This window comes from Oncorhynchus mykiss, chromosome 4 (genome assembly GCF_057628025.1).
Source record: "Oncorhynchus mykiss isolate SJ-2025 chromosome 4, ASM5762802v1, whole genome shotgun sequence".
Classification (NCBI taxonomy): domain Eukaryota; kingdom Metazoa; phylum Chordata; class Actinopteri; order Salmoniformes; family Salmonidae; genus Oncorhynchus; species Oncorhynchus mykiss.
This window is the reverse complement of record NC_143025.1, coordinates 4,478,520-4,497,626: the sequence shown is the minus strand read 5'-3', so window position 1 is coordinate 4,497,626 and position 19,107 is coordinate 4,478,520. Positions and strand designations below refer to the sequence as shown.

Genomic DNA, 19,107 nt, shown 5'->3' with positions numbered 1-19,107 from the left:
CTATGGTTCTACATACAGTACCTGTATTGATAGTCCATACTGGTCTTTACTATGGTTCTACATACAGTATCTGTATTGATAGTTCATACTGGTCTTTACTATGGTTCTACATACAGCATCTGTATTGATAGTTCATACTGGTCTTTACTATGGTTCTACATACAGTATCTGTATTGATAGTTCATACTGGTCTTTACTATGGTTCTACATACAGTATCTGTATTGATAGTCCATACTGGTCTTTACTATGGTTCTACATACAGTATCTGTATTGATAGTTCATACTGGTCTTTACTATGGTTCTACATACAGTATCTGTATTGATAGTTCATACTGGTCTTTACTATGGTTCTACATACAGTATCTGTATTGATAGTCCATACTGGTCTTTACTATGGTTCTACATACAGTACCTGTATTGATAGTCCATACTGGGCTTTACTATGGTTCTACATACAGTACCTGTATTGATAGTAAAACCCAATAGAGGGCAGTAAAACCCTATGGACCTGAAAGGGACTGCAGTGTGCTCCAGTCTCCAGCAGGGGGCAGTAAAACCCTATGGACCTGAAAGGGACTGCAGTGTGCTCCAGTTTCCAGCAGGGGGTAATAAAACCCTATGGACCTGAAAGGGACTGCAGTGTGCTCCAGTCTCCAGCAGGGGGCAGTAAAACCCTATGGACCTGAAAGGGACTGCAGTGTGCTCCAGTCTCCAGCAGGGTGCAGTAAAAGCCTATGGACCTGAAAGGGACTGCAGTGTGCTCCAGTCTCCAGCAGGTGGCAGTAAAACTAATTTGAATAACCAATCAACTTGTCTCATAAATCAATGGTTAAATAGAGTAGAAACTGGTGTTTCTCATTCATTTTATAATTAAATCCCACCTGTTTCTATCATTTCTAGTGAGATTGTTCTGGTCTCACCAGAAAGTCAGGATACAGGGAATTTGACACCATTAAATATCTCCTCTCCCTTTTCTTTCCCTGTCCTTCACAAACCATTTCAAAACCTTCCAAACATTTCCATCCTTCTGCAAACCCAATTTACAACTGAATTGAAAAGACCTCATCCAAGATAAATCCCACAGTATCAACACCACTAATGCATATTCGTAACCAGTAAATTGTGTGTGTGTGCTGGTGAACCGTAGGTCAAAAACACACCTGAACAAGGCCTCACTTATCTGGAAGTCTGTTTATGACCTAATCCAGATACTTTTATCCTGCTCTCCCCGATACCACAGTCTCCGGGGAAAGGGACTGCAGTGTGCTCCAGTCTCCAGCAGTGGGCAGTAAAACCCTATGGACCTGAAAAGGGCTGCAGTGTGCTCCAGTCTCCAGCAGGGTGCAGTAAAAGCCTATGGACCTGAAAGGGACTGCAGTGTTCTCCAGTCTCCAGCAGGGGGCAATAAAAACCTATGGACCTGAAAGGGAAAGTGAGGAGTAAATATCATAGGTGAATTTACATTGCTGTTTCCACAGAGACCTGAATCATATCCACGAGGCACCAAACTGAAGAAAATGAACTGAAACAGGGACTAACTGAACTAAAATGTGTTTTTGTCTTCTGTTGCTAAATGTTTTGCTACAGTGTTCTCTAATCAATACGACCCTGGATTAAATTACTATTTGAAATTTTACAAAATACTTTGAGCATTTCCTTTAGTCCTCCAGGTGGGCGGGGTTGGTTTGTACTTTTAGGACTTTTCTATTGGTTCCATTACAACAAAGTCAATCAGACACTGCTTATTAAGTATTCAACATTATTTTAACCTTTCTGATCTCCCCATCCCGGATCCGGGATCGTGAATACAGACTCAAGCTCATTACCATAACGCAACGTTAACTATTCATGAAAATCGCAAATGAAATGAAATAAATATGCTAGCTCTCAAGCTTAGCCTTTTGTTAACAACACTGTCATCTCAGATTTTCAAAATATGCTTCTCAACCATTGCAAAACAAGCATTTGTGTAACAGTATTGATGGCTAACGTAGCATTTAGCATTAGCATTCAGCTGGCAACATTTACACAAAAAAACAGAAAAGCATTCAAATAAAATCATTTACCTTTGAAGAACTTCAGATGTTTTCAATGAGGAGACTCTCAGATAGCAAATGTTCAGTTTTTCCTGAAAGATTATTTGTTTAGGACAAATCGCTCCGTTTTCTGCGTCACGTTTAGCTATGAAAAAACCCCTGTATCCAGGATTGTGTAAATCTATCAGCAAGCTCATTAGCATAACACAACGTTAACTATTTATGAAAATCGCAAATGAAATGAAATAAATATGCCATCTCTCAAGCTTAGCCTTTTGTAAACAACACTGTCATCTCAGATTTTCAAAATATGCTTCTCAACCATAGGAAAACAATCATTTGTGTAAAAGTAGCTAGCTAGCGTTAGCATTTCGCGTTAGCATTTAGCGTTAGCATTAGCGTTAGCATCCAGCACGCAACATTAACAAAAACATAAAAGCCTTCAAATAAAATCATTTACCTTTGAATAACTTCTGATGTTTTCAATGAGGATACTCTCAGTTAGATAGCAGATGCTCAGTTTTTCCAAAAAGATTCCTTGTGTATTAGAAATAGCTCCGTTTTATACATCACATTTGGCTACCAAAAAAAATCCGAAAATTCAGTCCTCAAAACGCGAACTTTTTTCCAAATTAACTCCATAATATCGACTGAAAACATGGCAAACGTTGTTTAGAATCAATCATCAAGGTGTTTTTCACATATCTCTTCATTGATACATCGTTCTTGGACACATGCTTTCTCCCCTGAATCAAATGGTAAAGTAGAAGCAGCTGGCAATTGCGCACCGAATTCGACGCAGGACACCAGGCGGACACTTGGAAAATGTAGTCTCTTATGGTCAATCTTCCAATGATATGCCTACAAATACGTCACAATGCTGCTAAGACCTTGGGCGAACGACAGAAAGTGTAGGCTCATTCGTTGCGCAATCACAGCCATATAAGGAGAGAATGGAAAACAGAGCTTCAGAAATTCTGCTAAATCCTGGGTGATGCATCATCTTGGTTTCGCCTGTAGAATGAGTTCTGGGGCACTTACAGACAAAATCTTTGCAGATTCTGAAACTTCAGAGTGTTTTCTTTCCAAAACTGTCAAGAATATGCATAGTCGAGCATCTTTTCGTGACAAAATATCACGCTTAAAACGGGAACGCTTTTTATCCAAAAATGAAATAGCGCCCCTAGAGTTCTAACAGGTTAACGCAGGTCTGTTTCCACATGTAATAAGACTAACGTCTTGTATGATCTCATCAGGTAAAGGTGTGTCAAATGGAAGGGCAAGTCTCACCACTGAGAGGAAAACATCACTGGTCCACCTCTGCATCAGGTCAGCTATGTTGATCAGTACTGTCCCAGGGATGCTGGGAGCAGAGATGAAATCCCCTGACCTGGTACCACCTATGGAGTTGTCATTTTAATATCAGTTTAACCCCATTACTGCTATAACACATAAACCATGTTAATAGAATGAAATGGATCCAGGTTCCATTTATTCTACATTAGATTTACTGCCTGTGGATCACTTCTCCAAAGTGGTCTGAAATCAAGATGACTGCAGGTCTGAATCCCAAACTAATGGGGGGAAATGGATCCATCTAATAAGATGGTATTTAGAGGTATGAACCTTTCTATTGGGGTGAATCATCCCCTTAACATACAGTACCAGTCAAAAGTTAGGACACACCTACTCATTCAAGACATATTTTTACTATTTTCTTTTTTGTAGAATAATAGTGAAGACATCAAAACTCAAAACTAACACATGGAATCATGTAGTCACCAACAATGTGTTAAACAAATCAAGTGGAGGCCCGGTCATCTGATGCAGCCCTCCATCACTCTCCTTCTTGGTCAAATTGCCCTTACACAGCCTGGAGGGGTGTTGGGTCATTGTCCTGCTGAAAAACAAAATGATAGTCCCACTAAGCCCAAACCAGATGGGATGGCGTATCACTGCAGAATGCTGTGGTAGCCATGCTGGTTAAGTGTGCCTTGAATTCTAAATAAATTCCTGACAGTGTCTCCAGCAAAGCACCATCACACCTCCTCCTCCATGCTTCACGTTGGAAAATACACATGCTGAGATCATCTGTTCACCTACTCTGCTTCTCACAAAGACACGGCAGTTGGAACCAAAAGTCTTACATTTGGACTCATCAAACCAAAGGACAGATTTCCACCAGTCTAATGTCCATTGCTTGTGTTTCTTGGGCCAAGCAAGTCTCTTCTTCTTATTGGTGTCCTTTAGTAGTGGTTTCTTTGCAGAAATTGATAGTGAGGGTGTTTTCTTTTGTGTTTCTTGTTAAAAGGCTGAATATCACTAAATTCTATATTCTATAATGAACTATAGTGATCTGTAGTTATTGGTATAATTCTATAATGAACTATAGTTATCTGTACTTAATCCTATAATGGCCCATGGTAATATTATAGTCCGATATTGGCATGTAGCAATCTTATAATTTCCTATATTAATCTGTACTTATTATTTTCTGGAAATAATGTATACGTGCGGCACCAATATAATTGATCCAAGGAACTAGAGGGGAGGGGAACCCCGCCTAGAGTAAAGAACTTAGATTTGGAAACAATGGTGGAGTAAAGCCGAGGGGATCTGGTTATTAGCATAAAGTGGAGGGACGATGACACTTCTATAAGCATGAAACTGTATAAAAGGAGTGGACTGAGACTGAGTCCGGCAGTTGGTCCATGGCCCAGCTCGGCTTGTTACTTTGTAATAAAGTCTATTTGAATTCACAAGATCTGGTAACTGAGAAATATAAATGAGCGAATATTTTCACGACATAAATGGCGAGCTTGCCAAGAGTGGCTACAAGGTACCAGCAAATGGTGGAAAACTCTGTGACTGCAGACGGGTCTTTCTGGACGAATTGAGCAAACAGGTGGCCACCTAGATGAGAGGTAAGCTGTTTTTATGTAACTAGCGAAGTCAGTTAAGAACAAATTCTTATTTACATTGACAGCCTACTGGGGAACAGTGGATTAACTGCCTTGTTCAGGGGCAGAACGACAGATTTTTAGATTGTCAGCTCGGGAATTTGATGTTGCAACCTTTCAAATGATTAGTCCAATGCTCTAACCACTAGGCTACCTGCCGCCCCAGTTCTTACTTACTTCTTACTTATAAAAACACCAAGTAGGTTTCTCAAAATGTATTGAACTAAACTATTATCGTGAGCTTTTGAATTCAATAAATGCATGCAAAATAATGGAAGAATAAACATGAACAAATGAAAAACCTTTAAGGGTTGTAACAGTATACAATAAATATTATTGTGGCCGCTGCAGATTGGGAGTTGTGTGTTTCATCTGTTCTGGATGGTTCAGTTGAGTGGAGTTATTCACCTGTCTTGTTCAGGTGGTTCATCTGACCAGTCTGTTCAGTCTGTTTGAGTTAGGATTGTGTTGTCTGATTCAGTTTGGCCAGACTTGTTTGTTCAGTCTGTTTGAGTTAGGATTGTGTTGTCTGATTCAGTTTGGCCAGACTTGTTTGTTCAGTCTGTTTGAGTTAGGATTGTGTTGTCTGATTCAGTTTGTTCAGACTTCTTTGTTCAGTCTGTTTGAGTTAGGATTGTGTTGTCTGATTCACTTTGTTCAGACTTGTTTGATTGGAACTGTTTGAGTTTGCGCCCAAACGTTCATCTTATTGAATCAGTCTGAGTCAGGTGAGTCATTCAATTCATCTGGGGCATTTATTCCATCTCATTCATCTGTCCTGTTGACTGTTCTGTTTCATCCAGTTTGGAGTGGCAACTGTCCATCTGCATGGTGGAATAGAATTAAATTAAATACCTGTGGTTACTGTCCTATAGTGTCTAGGAAGTGTATCGATAGGGGACTACTCAGACAGGCAAATAGACCTGTGGTTACTGTCCTATAGTGTCTAGGAAGTGTATCGATATGGGACTACTCAGACAGGCAAATAGACCTGTAGTTACTGTCCTATAGTGTCTAGGAAGTGTATCAAGCAATGCAGGTGTAGAAGCACGGTGGTTAGGAAAAACTCCCTAGAAAGGCCAAAACCTAGGAAGAAACCTAGAGAGGAACCAGGCTATGTGGGGTGGCCAGTCCTCTTCTGGCTGTGCCGGGTGGAGATAATAACAGAACATGGCCAAGATGTTCAAATGTTCATAAATGACCAGCATGGTCGAATAGTAATAAGGCAGAACAGTTGAAACTGGAGCAGCAGCACAGCCAGGTGGACTGGGGACAGCAAGGATTCATCATGTCAGGTAGTCCTGGGGCATGGTCCTAGGGCTCAGGTCCTCCGAGAGAGAGAAAGAGAGAAGGAGAGAATTAGAGAAAGCACACTTAGATTCACACAGGACACCGAATAGGACACAAGAAGTACTCCAGATATAACAAATTGACCCCAGCCCCCCGACACATAAACTACTGCAGCATAAATACTGGAGGCTGAGACAGGAGGGGTCAGGAGACAATGTGGCCCCATCCGAGGACACCCCCAGACAGGGCCAAACAGGAAGGATATAACCCCACCCACTTTGCCAAAGCACAGCCCCCACACCACTAGAGGGATATCTTCAACCACCAACTTACCATCCTGAGACAAGGCTGAGTATAGCCCACAAAGATCTCCGCCATGGCACAACCCAAGGGGGGGTGCCAACCCAGACAGGATGACCACATCAGTGAATCAGCCCACTCAGGTGACGCACCCCTTCCAGGGACGGCATGAGAGAGCCCCAGTAAGCCAGTGAGTCAGCCCCTGTAATAGGGTTAGAGGCAGAGAATCCCAGTGGAAAGAGGGGAACGGCCAGGCAGAGACAGCAAGGGCGGTTCGTTGCTCCAAAGCCTTTCCGTTCACCTTCCCACTCCTGGGCCAACCCCTTCAGCTGTTGGTGCTGAAAGGGTTGCACACTTCTCTCGGATCGTCACTTGACTGTGACCTGGTAGGGAGGACGCACCCAGTCCCACACTACTTCTCCCGGACCGTCACTTGACTGTGACCTGGCAGGGAGGACACACCCAGTCCCACACTACTTCTCCCGGACCGTCACTTGACTGTGACCTGGCAGGGAGGACACATCCAGTCCCACACTACTTCTCCTGGAACGTCACTTGACTGTGACCTGGCAGTGAGGATGCACCCAGTCCCACACTACTTCTCCCGGACCGACACTTGACTGTGACCTGGTAGGGAGGACGCACCCAGTCCCACACTACTTCTCCCGGACCGTCACTTGACTGTGACCTGGCAGGGAGGACAAACCCAGCCCCACACTGAAGGAGGCAAGTGTGAATGGAACATGAATAACCATTGAACTAATATAATACTAGAAGTTTGAACAGGATAAATTAAAAATACATGAACACTACAAAATAAAATGGTAATAAACGTCATGACGATATCAGCGATTGACCAGTAAGACCATTAAACATTACATACTGTGCTGCAAGGTAGAAGAATATACAGTACAGAGAAACATACAAGTAATAACATTTGAAGTAAGCAGATACTCAATAAGAGAGAACAATTATAAAACCTAGAGACAGGGGTAATAACCAATAACCAATAGTGCAATAATCAGAGAAAGAAAAGTAATGTGGATATCAATAGGAGGGAACAGCGTGGGGTCAAGACATCCAGGACTTAACGGACTGTTAGGAAGGTTTGGCCCTGGACCAGGAGGGAGAAATATAACAACAAGAGAAACAGAGAGGTTTTAATAAAGTGAAGAGCACAATACAACGAAACTAGGGAGCAAAATAAACAGGAATATCTCAGGAAGTTAAAGGAATAAACAGACAAATAAACCCGGAAACAAGAATATCAGTAACGTTAGAACAAATAAGGAAGTTAATAAATGAAAGAGCAGCAATAATAAAAATATAACCTGTCAGTAGACTATTATTAAAGACAATACTAGTAACTAGCAGACCTAACACAGGAAAAGGAATACAACTGAGACTGATGGTAGGAAGACCACAAATACAGGCTGCAAAAATGAGTAAAACAGCAGAATAAATTCTGGGCACCAGGCGTCCCCTATGTAAGGAAGAACTAATAGAAATGTTTAGAAATGGGAAAACGCAGCAGGAAAATGGGCACTAAATGGTCAGAGGAGGGAACATTTGATGTCTCAGTATGTGAGGAAATGGAAACTCTAATAAAAACACATAAAACAAGTGACACAGGAAAGAAGAGGATAAATAAAAGAGAACACGAGGTGCTAAACATGTTCAAAGCAGAAGGATTGTTGGAAAGTATAAAGAAAACTGGAGGAATGTTGAAGAAAGAATGAAAAGTCAGACAGGAAGAAGGTGGAATGGTTGGCAAAACCTACAAAAAGACTGGGTTAGCCTCGGTTCGATTCATCCTTTTGAGAGCAGCAGGAGAGGAAATGTCACATATCGGTGTATAGCCTCGGTTCGATCGATAGAGGTTACAGATTCTATGTGAAGGAAGATGTATGAGATCACGCCTTACCCAACGTTTTAGTAGAGGCCAGGGATCACAGGAAAACATATTTTGGGATGAAGAATCTAGGTGAAATGCCAGGGGAAGGGATTCTAAAGGGAACACATTTAAATTATATGGCCAAACACTCCTTGTTAACTCCGAAAGCCTTGGGTTTTTTGATCTCATGAGATGTTGTTTGTGGTTTTATTCTGAAATAGATTTACATTTGATGTGGTTTTATTCTGAAATAGATTTCTAGAATGTAGGAAAGGGGTGGAGGGGTAACGAGGAATTAGCAAAGGGGTTAGTAAACCTAAAATGAAGTGTACATGTTTTCAGTTAGTTCCTGAACATTGTGGTGGTTATGGAGAATAGGACTGAAGAAAAGATACATAAACGTTGGTGGGTTGAAACAAACATTTAATGATGAGAGTAAAGACAGTGGATTTACAATTATCATGTTTGGTTTATAATTAATACATTTAATGATGAGAGTAAAGACAGTGGATTTACAATTATCATGTTTGGTTTATAATTCATACATTTAATGATGAGAGTAAAGACAGTGGATTTACTAATATCATGTTTAGTTTATAATTAATAAATTTAATGATGAGAGTAAGGACAGTGGATTTACAATTATCATGTTTGGTTTATAATTAATACATTTAATGATGAGAGTAAGGACAGTGGATTTACAATTATCATGTTTGGTTTATAATTCATACATTTAATGATGAGAGTAAGGACAGTGGATTTACAATTATCATGTTTGGTTTATAATTCATACATTTAATGATGAGAGTAAGGACAGTGGATTTACAATTATCATGTTTGGTTTATAATTAATACATTTAATGATGAGAGTAAAGACAGTGGATTTACAATTATCATGTTTGGTTTATAATTAATACTGTTGGCTTGCTGATTAATATGTAACATAGTGAATGCTAACGAAATGTACAATTTCTTTTCCAGAAAAGGGGGTTTCATTATCTCTCGTTGGAATGTCCCCGGAGACTGTGGTATCGGGGAGAGCAGTATAAAAGTATCTGGATTAGGCCATAAACAGACTTCCAGATAAGTGAGGCAGGTGTGTTTTTGACCTACGGTTCACCAGCACACACACACAATTTACTGGTTACCAATATGCATTAGTGGTGTTGATACTGTGGGATTTATCTTGGATGGGGTCTTTTCAATTCAGTTGTAAATTGGGTTTGCAGAAGGATGGAAATGTTTGGAAGGTTTTGAAATGGTTTGTGAAGGACAGGGAAAGAAAAGGGAGAGGAAATATTTAATGGTGTCAAATGCCCTGTATCCTGAATTTCTGGTGAGACCAGAACAATCTCACTAGAAATGATAGAAACAGGTGGGATTTAATTATACAATGAATGAGAAACACCAGTTTCTACTCTATTTAACCATTGCTTTTTGAGATAAGTTGATTGGTTATTCAAATTAGTTTATTTTTGATTTAACATGTTTTTGAATCATGTTATGAATCATGTCCAGTTGGAGACTGGAGCACGCTGCAGTCCCTTTCAGGTCCATAGCGTTTTACTGCCCCCTGCTGGAGACTGGAACACACTGCAGTCCCTTTCAGGTCCATAGGGATTTACTGCCCCCTGCTGGAGACTGGAGCACACTGCAGTCCCTTTCAGGCCCATAGGGTTTTACTGCCCCCTGCTGGAGACTGGAGCACACTGCAGTCCCTTTCAGGTCCATATGGTTTTACTGCCCTCTGCTGGGGACTGGAGCACACTGCAGTCCCTTTCAGGTCCATATGGTTTTACTGCCCTCTGCTGGAGACTGGAACACACTGCAGTCCCTTTCAGGTCCATAGGGTTTTACTGCCCTCTGCTGGAGACTGGAGCACACTGCAGTCCCTTTCAGGTCCATATGGTTTTTACTGCCCCCTGCTGGAGACTGGAGCACACTGCAGTCCCTTTCAGGTCCATATGGTTTTACTGCCCTCTGCTGGAGACTGGAGCACACTGCAGTCCCTTTCAGGTCCATAGGGTTTTACTGCCCCTTGCTGTGACGGATCCAACAAATATCCCCAGGTCCCATCTCATCCAACACATCAATGACTCTTATAGGAGGGAGGGAGCATTACTCATGTTAAGCTATGGAATGAACTGGAAATTTTATGGTGAATTTTAATACAGATTTACTTTAATACAATAATAATTCCTTGAATGTAATTAGTTTGTGTTTTGTAATTATGTTATTGAAACAGAATAAGTCAGTAATGAGGGAATAAATAAGTCCAGTCCAACCATTACCTCTCTCCTCTTTCACATCCCTCTATCATCACTCCATGGGGGAGTACAACCATTACCTCTCTTCTTTCACATCCCTCTATCATCACTCCATGGGGGAGTACAACCATTACCTCTCCTCTTTCACATCCCTCTATCATCACTCCATGGGGGAGTACAACCATTACCAATACTGTATGTAGAACCATAGTAAAGACCAGTATGGACTATCAATACAGATACTGTATGTAGAACCATAGTAAAGACCAGTATGGACTATCAATACAGGTACTGTATGTAGAACCATAGTAAAGAACAGTATGGACTATCAATACAGATACTGTATGTAGAACCATAGTAAAGACCAGTATGGACTATCAATACAGGTACTGTATGTAGAACCATAGTAAAGACCAGTATGGACTATCAATACAGATACTGTATGTAGAACCATAGTAAAGACCAGTATGGACTATCAATACAGATACTGTATGTAGAACCATAGTAAAGACCAGTATGGACTATCAATACAGATACTGTATGTAGAACCATAGTAAAGACCAGTATGGACTATCAATACAAAGTGACCATTTAGAATGAGGCCCAGTTCAATGAGAGGAAGTCTTAACAGAACTGGGGGATGACAGACAGGAAGTGGGGGGGTGGAGATCTAATATATTGTTGTGCCAAACACTAAAGCATGATATTGTAATAAATCTACACCCTATTCCCTACGTAGAACACTACTTTAGACCTGGTCAGAAGCACCGTAGTGCACTACGTAGGGAATAGGGAACCATTTGGAACAGAGACAGTAATTCCCCTGAACATCTTCCTCTTCCTCATCTGGTTTCTTGAACAGCCCTTCACTCCTCCCCTCTTCCTCCCCTCCTCCCTTTTCATTCTATTCTATCAGCCACACCACTAGCTCACCTCCACACAATACATTTACAAGTTAAAGACACACCTTGGAATAAATAACAAAGGAAAACTATTACTAGATGAAGTTGAGTGTTTTTTATTATTTCCCATCACCATAAATCATATTTAATCACTGAACAGTAGCAGACCTAACTTCATCTGTTCCTGACTCTGGATAGTGGATTAAAAAGACCATCAATCTCCAATGATATTAAAGTACTATTCTGAACATTACTGATATACTGAGTGGCAAGTCAAGATATCTGCTGGTTTTATTGTTTGGTCGACAGCACCACCTGCTGGACAGGTTTAATGTTGCTGGACTGAGCAGTATGGGAGGATGAAAGATGACACATTTAGGACCGGTTTCCTGGACATCTACATTGAACATACTGTTTAGTCCAGGACCAGGATTAATCTGTGTCTGGGAAACCAGACCATATAGTTTAGTAGAAAGTAAGTGATATCAGCTTGTAGTGGGCTGACTAGTCCTGAATTGTCCTTTAGTTCCTGGACCATTTTCCATGCAGCTCCAGGTGACAGAGAACACATCAATTAGGACCGAGCCAACAAGCTGATCAATGATACTGAGGAGAATTACATAGAGACAGAGAACCAACTGAGAAAACATATCAATGGTTCTGAATGACAACCAATATACATCAACACCAGACATCATGATTCATGGAAATGTACAAGATTAAAACATTGTATTGAATTTTAATTAATAACAAATCAGTTTACAGTTTAACCAGCTCAGCTATAGACTACACCAGCATGACTAGTATCTATGTGGACCCTACTACAGTTTAACCAGCTCAGCTATAGACTACACCAGTATGACTAGTATCTATGTGGACCCTACTACATTTTAACCAGCTCAGCTATAGACTACACCAGCATGACTAGTATCTATGTGGACCCTACTACAGTTTAACCAGCTCAGCTATAGACTACACCAGCATGACTAGTATCTATGTGGACCCTACTACAGTTTAACCAGCTCAGCTATAGACTACACCAGCATGACTAGTATCTATGTGGACCCTACTACAGTTTAACCAGCTCAGCTATAGACTACACCAGCATGACTAGTATCTATGTGGACCCTACTACAGTTTAACCAGCTCAGCTATAGACTACACCAGCATGACTAGTATCTATGTGGACCCTACTACAGTTTAACCAGCTCAGCAGTACCATTATAATCATAGAGCCAAAACCCAGGATAGAGGGGCTGAGTGAATGTGGTCTGGACTCTGTGGAGGAGGGTCATTGTGTCAGAGACACTGTAGAAGGACAGAGTACCTGCCTTGTGATCCAGGTACACTCCTACTCTGGAGGACTGAGGGCCTGATACTTTAGTCACAACATTATTGTGTCTGAAACAATAACCACCTCTATAGCACAGTAAACTCCAGGACTTGTTATTGTGTCCAAATGCATTATCTCTCTCTGTTCTGCTGATGTCTTTATATGAGACTGCTGTAATAACAACACCAGTCCTCTCCACCTCCCAGTAACAGCATCCAGACAGACCCTCTCTACACAGAACCTGACACCAGTTGGTGAATCTGTCTGGATGGTCAGGATATGGTTGGACTTGGTCTGTATAGGTCACCTTTCTGTTCCCTTCAGACAGAGAGAGGAGTGTGTGTGCTGTGTTTGGGTCCAGTGTGAGCTGACAGGAATCTGGGAGAAGAGCAGAGACCAATGAGGGGAGTCAGAACAATAAGTTAAGTCAGATACTGTATCTACCCTGTCTTTGATTAGAGCACAGCAGAGATCAAATCAGAGAAATATGAGGAGTCAGATAGATACCCAGTCTTTGATTAGATCTACTATTGCTATATATTTCTAGAGGGATTGTTAGGAGTGTCAGTAAAAAGAGACTGTTAGTTACTTCACAATGAAGAGACTCACATTGTAACAACTGTTCTCTGGTCTTGGGCTCTGGAGGCAGTACAACATCCACTATATTCACTACAGACACACAAACACATTGACAGAGAGAGGGAATGTTATCATCAGACCATATTCCACATGTATATGACTAGTAGGGAACTTTCAATGGTCTAAAGTTGATGTTCTTATTGTTTTCAACACACCTGTAGTGGAGATCTTGGTCCATTCTCCTTTAAGGAAGTCTTCTAGTTTCTCTCTCAGTTCAGACACAGTCTTACTCACATCTCCAAAGTACTGAAGAGGACGGACAACGATGCTGGGTAAGTCTGAAGATACACTGATACTGGAGAGAGACTGACAACTCTGGAGAGAGAGAGAGAGAGACTGATACCTCTGGAGAGAGAGAGAGAGAGACTGATAACTCTGGAGAGAGAGAGAGACTGATAACTCTGGAGAGAGAGAGAGACTGATATCTCTGGAGAGAGAGAGACTGATAACTCTGGAGAGAGAGAGAGAGAGAGAGAGGGACGGACAGAGAGAGAGAGAGGGACGGACAGAGAGAGAGAGAGAGAGAGGGACAGGGAGAGAGGGACGGACAGAGAGAGAGAGGGACGGACAGGCAGAGAGGGACAGACAGAGAGGGACGGACAGACAGAGGGACAGACAGAGATGGACGGACAGACAGAGAGGGATGGACGGACAGACAGAGAGGGACGGACAGACAGAGAGGGACGGACAGACAGAGAGGGACGGACAGACAGAGAGGGACGGACAGACAGAGAGGGACGGACAGACAGAGAGGGACGGACAGACAGAGAGGGACGGACAGACAGAGAGGGACAGACAGACAGAGAGGGACAGACAGAGAGAGGGGCAGACAGAGAGAGGGACAGACAGACAGAGAGGGACAGACAGACAGACAGAGAGGGACAGACAGACAGACAGAGAGGGACAGACAGACAGACAGAGAGGGACAGACAGACAGAGAGGGACAGACAGACAGAGAGGGACAGACAGACAGAGAGGGACAGACAGACAGAGGGACAGAGAGAGAGGGATGGACAGACAGAGAGAGAGGGACGGACAGACAGAGAGAGAGGGACGGACAGACAGAGAGAGGGGGAGAGAGAGACAGACAGGGCAACATAATGATTGAGATTAATAGTTTCACATGAAGTTAATTTCATATCACATGTAACAAGACAGTTTAGTTACCTGGAGGAAATGGATGTGATCCTCTGTGTGTGAGAGCTGCTCCAGCTCAGTGCTTCTCTTCCTCAGCTCAGCTATCTCCTGCTTCAGTTGCTCCAGGAGTCCTTCAGCTTGACTCACTTGAGCCTTCTCTTGGGCTCTGATCAGCTCCTTCACCTCAGAGCTCCTTCTCTCAATGGAGCGGATCAGCTCAGTAAAGATCTGATCACTGTCCTCCACTGCTGACTGTGCAGAGCGCTGGAGAGAGAGAGAGAGAGAGAGAGAGAGAGAGAGAGAGAGACAACAACTATGACAACATAACCAACAAAAACGGGTCACAACAAAAACGGGTCACAACTCCTGCAGCTCTGTCGCTCGCTGGGTATGTACATAGTCAACGGTAGGCTTCGAGGGGACTCCTATGGTAGGTACACCTATAGCTCATCTCTTGGCAGTAGTACTGTAGACTACTTTATCACCGACCTCAACCCAGAGTCTCTCAGAGCGTTCACAGTCAGCCCACTGACACCCCTATCAGACCACAGCAAAATCACAGTACTTAAACAGAGCAATACTCAATCATGAGGCATCAAAGCCAAAGGAACTGAGTAATAATAAGAAATGTTATAGATGGAAGAAATGCAGTTTGGAAACCTACCAAAAAACAATTAGGCAACAACAAATTCAATCCCTTTTAGACAATTTCCTGGGTAAAACGTTCCACTGTAATAGTGAAGGTGTAAACTTGGCAGTAGAAAATCTTAACAGTGTATTTGACCTCTCAGCTTCCCTATCAAATCTAAAAATCTCAAATAGAAAACCGAAGAAAATTAACAATAATGACAAATGGTTTGATGAAGAATGCAAATATCTAAGAAAGATCCTAATTGACAACCAAACAAACCAAAACAAAGGCAAAGTCTTCTCATGCTTTGTTGATTTCAAAAAAGCCTTCGACTCAATCTGGCATGAGGGTCTGCTATACAAACTGATGGAAAGTGGTGTTGGGGGTAAAACATACGACATTATAAAATCCATGTACACAAACAACAAGTGTGCGGTTAAAATTGGCAAAAAACACACATTTCTTCACACAGGGTCGTGGGGTGAGACAGGGATGCAGCTTAAGCCCCACCCTCTTCAACATATATATCAACGAATTGGCGCGGGCACTAGAAAAGTCTGCAGCACCTGGCCTCCCGCTGCTAGAATCCGAAGTCAAATGTCTGCTATGTGTTCGGCTAGTAGGTGGTTGTGTTGTACTTACCAGTTCCCAGTGTTCGCGGGGTCCGACATGCCAATCAACCTGCTATCTGCCAATCACAGGAATGCCTGGGATGTTCTGATGCCGGGCATCCTGGTGGTTGGCGGAGTGGCGTGGAGGGGGCGGGGCATTGGAAGTTAAGGTTCAGCCTTTGTTCTCTCTCTTACGTCTGGGCTTCACAAGAGAAGGTCCCGATTGGCTTGTGGGGTATCTTTCATTTATTTGGCGTGAGCTAAGGCCAAACAGTAGCCTGTGTAAAGTTGCTAATAAACCGTCAATTCGTAACTCAATCCTCTGTCTGGACAATTGTTCCTTTATGATCTAGTCAGGTCATTACACAACATTAAATACAACGTTAACTAGATATCGCCACATAACTTATGTCGAATTTAAAAGACACCGTTACCGTTAGTAACGTCTGTTACACTGTAACTTACAGGCAGCCTCACATAAAAACCTATTGGTTAACAAAGTCCTAGTGCCCGCCCGGTAAGACGGTTAAGATACGATGGAACGGTTGACGGAGAGAAAATAAATCACAGAGAAAATATATTGACTGATATATTGAATTGTTTAGGGAAGCTTTAGCTTTGGCTTTAATACATTCTGAAAATACTTGTAAACCAAAAGAGAAAAGAATAGTAGCCCTCCTCAGGAACAACAAAACCCTCACAGACCAACTTCTTCTTCTATGATATAATGGAGGTCCTCAAACCAACGTTAAAGGTGCATGGCGCCACCTACTGTGCTGGAGTGTGTTCAATCACGGTTTACACCACTCTTAATCCTCCTACCTAACTCAGTACTTCTGAGAAAATAAAAGAGTCCTACTAACTTATAATAGACCCTCCCCCATCCCCCAAATCACTTTCAAGTGTAATGTTTACTGTTAATTTCTAATTGTTTATTTCACTTTTGTTTATTGTCTATTTCACTTGCTTTGGCAATGTAAACATATATTTCCATGCCAATAAAGCCCTATGAATATAATTCAATTGAGAGTGAGACAGTTCCATTTTAATGTATAGGGGACATGAGTCGTCATGGTTACTCATGGTTATGTGATGAGGCAGCCCAGTTGGTTACATGAACCAGTCTATTCTCTGAAAGGGGTCCAGACAGCCTGTTCCCAACAGTGGGGTCAGTGGGATTGGATAGGGTCCCCTCTCTCTCTCTCTCTGACTGGAGGAGAGAAGTGAAATGGTGTGTCTCCTCTGGTCAACAATACTCACCTTGAGAGATTCCACAGCCTGTTGGAGCTCCTTCAGCTCCTTCTCTCTCTCCTGGAATCTCTGCTGGACCTTCTGCTGACTCATCCCCAGCTGCCTCTGTGGAGAATCACTCTTCAATGAGCTATCAAGCTTTATTAGTCCAGTAGATCAATAGTATAGTAATGTGACATAGGACCCATAGAGAGGAAGGTCTACAATCCTGAGGAAGTCCCTTTACAATATTATATTATGTTGCTATGTGAATCATTATAGTTTTTATGGTAGGCCTACATGTATCAAGGGGTTGAGACTGAACTTTGGACTCATAAAAGGCCATTCAGAATGATAACAGTGTTTGACTTTAGAAAATGGTGATACATTTGTAGCAAACTCAATATACTCAAGGTTTGTGTTCATATTTGTGGATCCATTTCATATTGTATATAATATAATGATCTCATATTCAAACAGATTTAGTTCCTACTGTATCTTTAATTCTTTGTTTATCAGACAGTCACCAACAAGTTGTTCTGGTCTTACCTGTTTCTCAGTCCTCTCTGCTGCAGCTGACACTGTATCATGGCCTTTATGTTCATCCATTGTACACAGATAACAGATACACTGCTGATCGGTACGACAGTAAACCTCCAGCAGTTTGTCATGATGAGAGCAGATCTTCTCCTGTAGTTGTGCGGTGGCTTTGACCAGCTTGTGCTTCTTGAAACCAGGAAATTCATAGTGAGGTTGGAGGTGAGTCTCACAGTAAGAGGCCAGACACGCCAGACAGGACATGAGGGCTTTCTGCTTTCTGGTCCCAGTGCAGAAATCACACGCCACATCTCCAGGTCCAGCATAGCACAGAGCAGGAGGGGGAGCAGCCTGGAGTCCTGTCTTCTTCAGTTTCTCCACCAGCTCAGCCAACATGTTATTTTTTCTCAGATTAGGCCTTGGAGTGAAGGTCTCTCTGCACTGAGGACAGCTATAGACCCCTTTCAGAACATCCTGATCCCAGCAGCCCTCAATACAGCTCCTACAGTAACTGTGTCCACAGGGGATGGTGACCGGCTCCTTCAGTAGATCCAGACAGACAGAACAACAGAACTGGTCCTGGTCCAGCAGAACTCCCTGTTGAGCCATTTGGACGGTTGTTCACTCTCACACAGACAGACGACACAGACACTCAGATCAGTTTCGTTTCCTCAGAAGAGAGTTTGTGGGAAGGGGAGGGACTTCCTGGTTCTGCCAGAGGGCTGGGGTTAGAAGGAGGGAGGGGTTAGAGGAATGGAGGAAGAGAGAGAGGAACTGCATGCAACAGCAAGAGGGAGACAAATAGTTTTGTTCCAAGGTTAGAGCCCTTAACATGGAACAAATGACATAATGAATCTTAAAATGTGAGTTGTATGAATATATGAAGGGTAACAGTTTCTACGAAGTACGTATGTATCATTATTTTTAATTAACTTTATAATGCCTTATAATACCTATGTGTTGTAATTAATTAATAAGGACTGAGGAGGTGTGGTATATAGTTAATATACAGTACCACAGATAAGGCCTGAGGAGGTGTGGTATATAGTTAATATACAGTACCACAGATAAGGACTGAGGAGGTGTGGTATATAGTTAATATACAGTACCACAGATAAGGACTGAGGAGGTGTGGTATATAGTTAATATACAGTACCACAGATAAGGACTGAGGAGGTGTGGTATATAGTTAATATACAGTACCACAGATAAGGACTGAGGAGGTGTGGTATATAGTTAATATACAGTACCACAGATAAGGACTGAGGAGGTGTGGTCTATAGTTAATATACAGTACCACAGATAAGGACTGAGGAGGTGTGGTATATAGTTAATATAC

General features: G+C 42.1%; 1 protein-coding gene and 1 long non-coding RNA gene across 2 annotated transcripts; both read right to left on the bottom strand.

Moving 5' to 3' along the window:
• Positions 1-10,644: 10,644 nt before the first annotated feature.
• On the bottom strand, positions 10,645-10,937 carry LOC149983665 (uncharacterized). The gene is made up of 2 exons (XR_016495034.1): positions 10,883-10,937; positions 10,645-10,772 (listed from the first exon to the last, which is right to left on the bottom strand). It is a non-coding gene; the product is annotated as an uncharacterized LOC149983665 (long non-coding RNA).
• An 813-nt stretch (positions 10,938-11,750) lies between these two features.
• On the bottom strand, positions 11,751-18,490 carry LOC110511244 (E3 ubiquitin-protein ligase TRIM16). Its single transcript, XM_090230904.1, has 6 exons — positions 17,781-18,490; positions 17,262-17,357; positions 14,790-15,023; positions 13,778-13,937; positions 13,593-13,652; positions 11,751-13,361 (listed from the first exon to the last, which is right to left on the bottom strand). Exons 1-6 carry the CDS (start codon positions 18,375-18,377, stop codon positions 12,844-12,846), a joined length of 1,665 nt encoding a protein of 554 aa, XP_090087030.1. The 5' UTR covers positions 18,378-18,490; the 3' UTR covers positions 11,751-12,843.
• Positions 18,491-19,107: the final 617 nt, after the last annotated feature.

Bases quoted from the DNA above. Each gene is read 5' to 3' on its own strand.
- LOC110511244 (XM_090230904.1), bottom strand. From the start codon at position 18,377: ATGGCTCAACAGGGAGTTCTGCTGGACCAGGACCAGTTCTGTTGTTCT. The intron at 15,024-17,261 runs GTGAGTATTGTT...CTCTCTCTCCAG, and splicing joins AGGCTGTGGAATCTCTCAAG to CGCTCTGCACAGTCAGCAGT. The intron at 13,653-13,777 runs GTGTGTTGAAAA...GTGTGTCTGTAG, and splicing joins GACCAAGATCTCCACTACAG to TGAATATAGTGGATGTTGTA.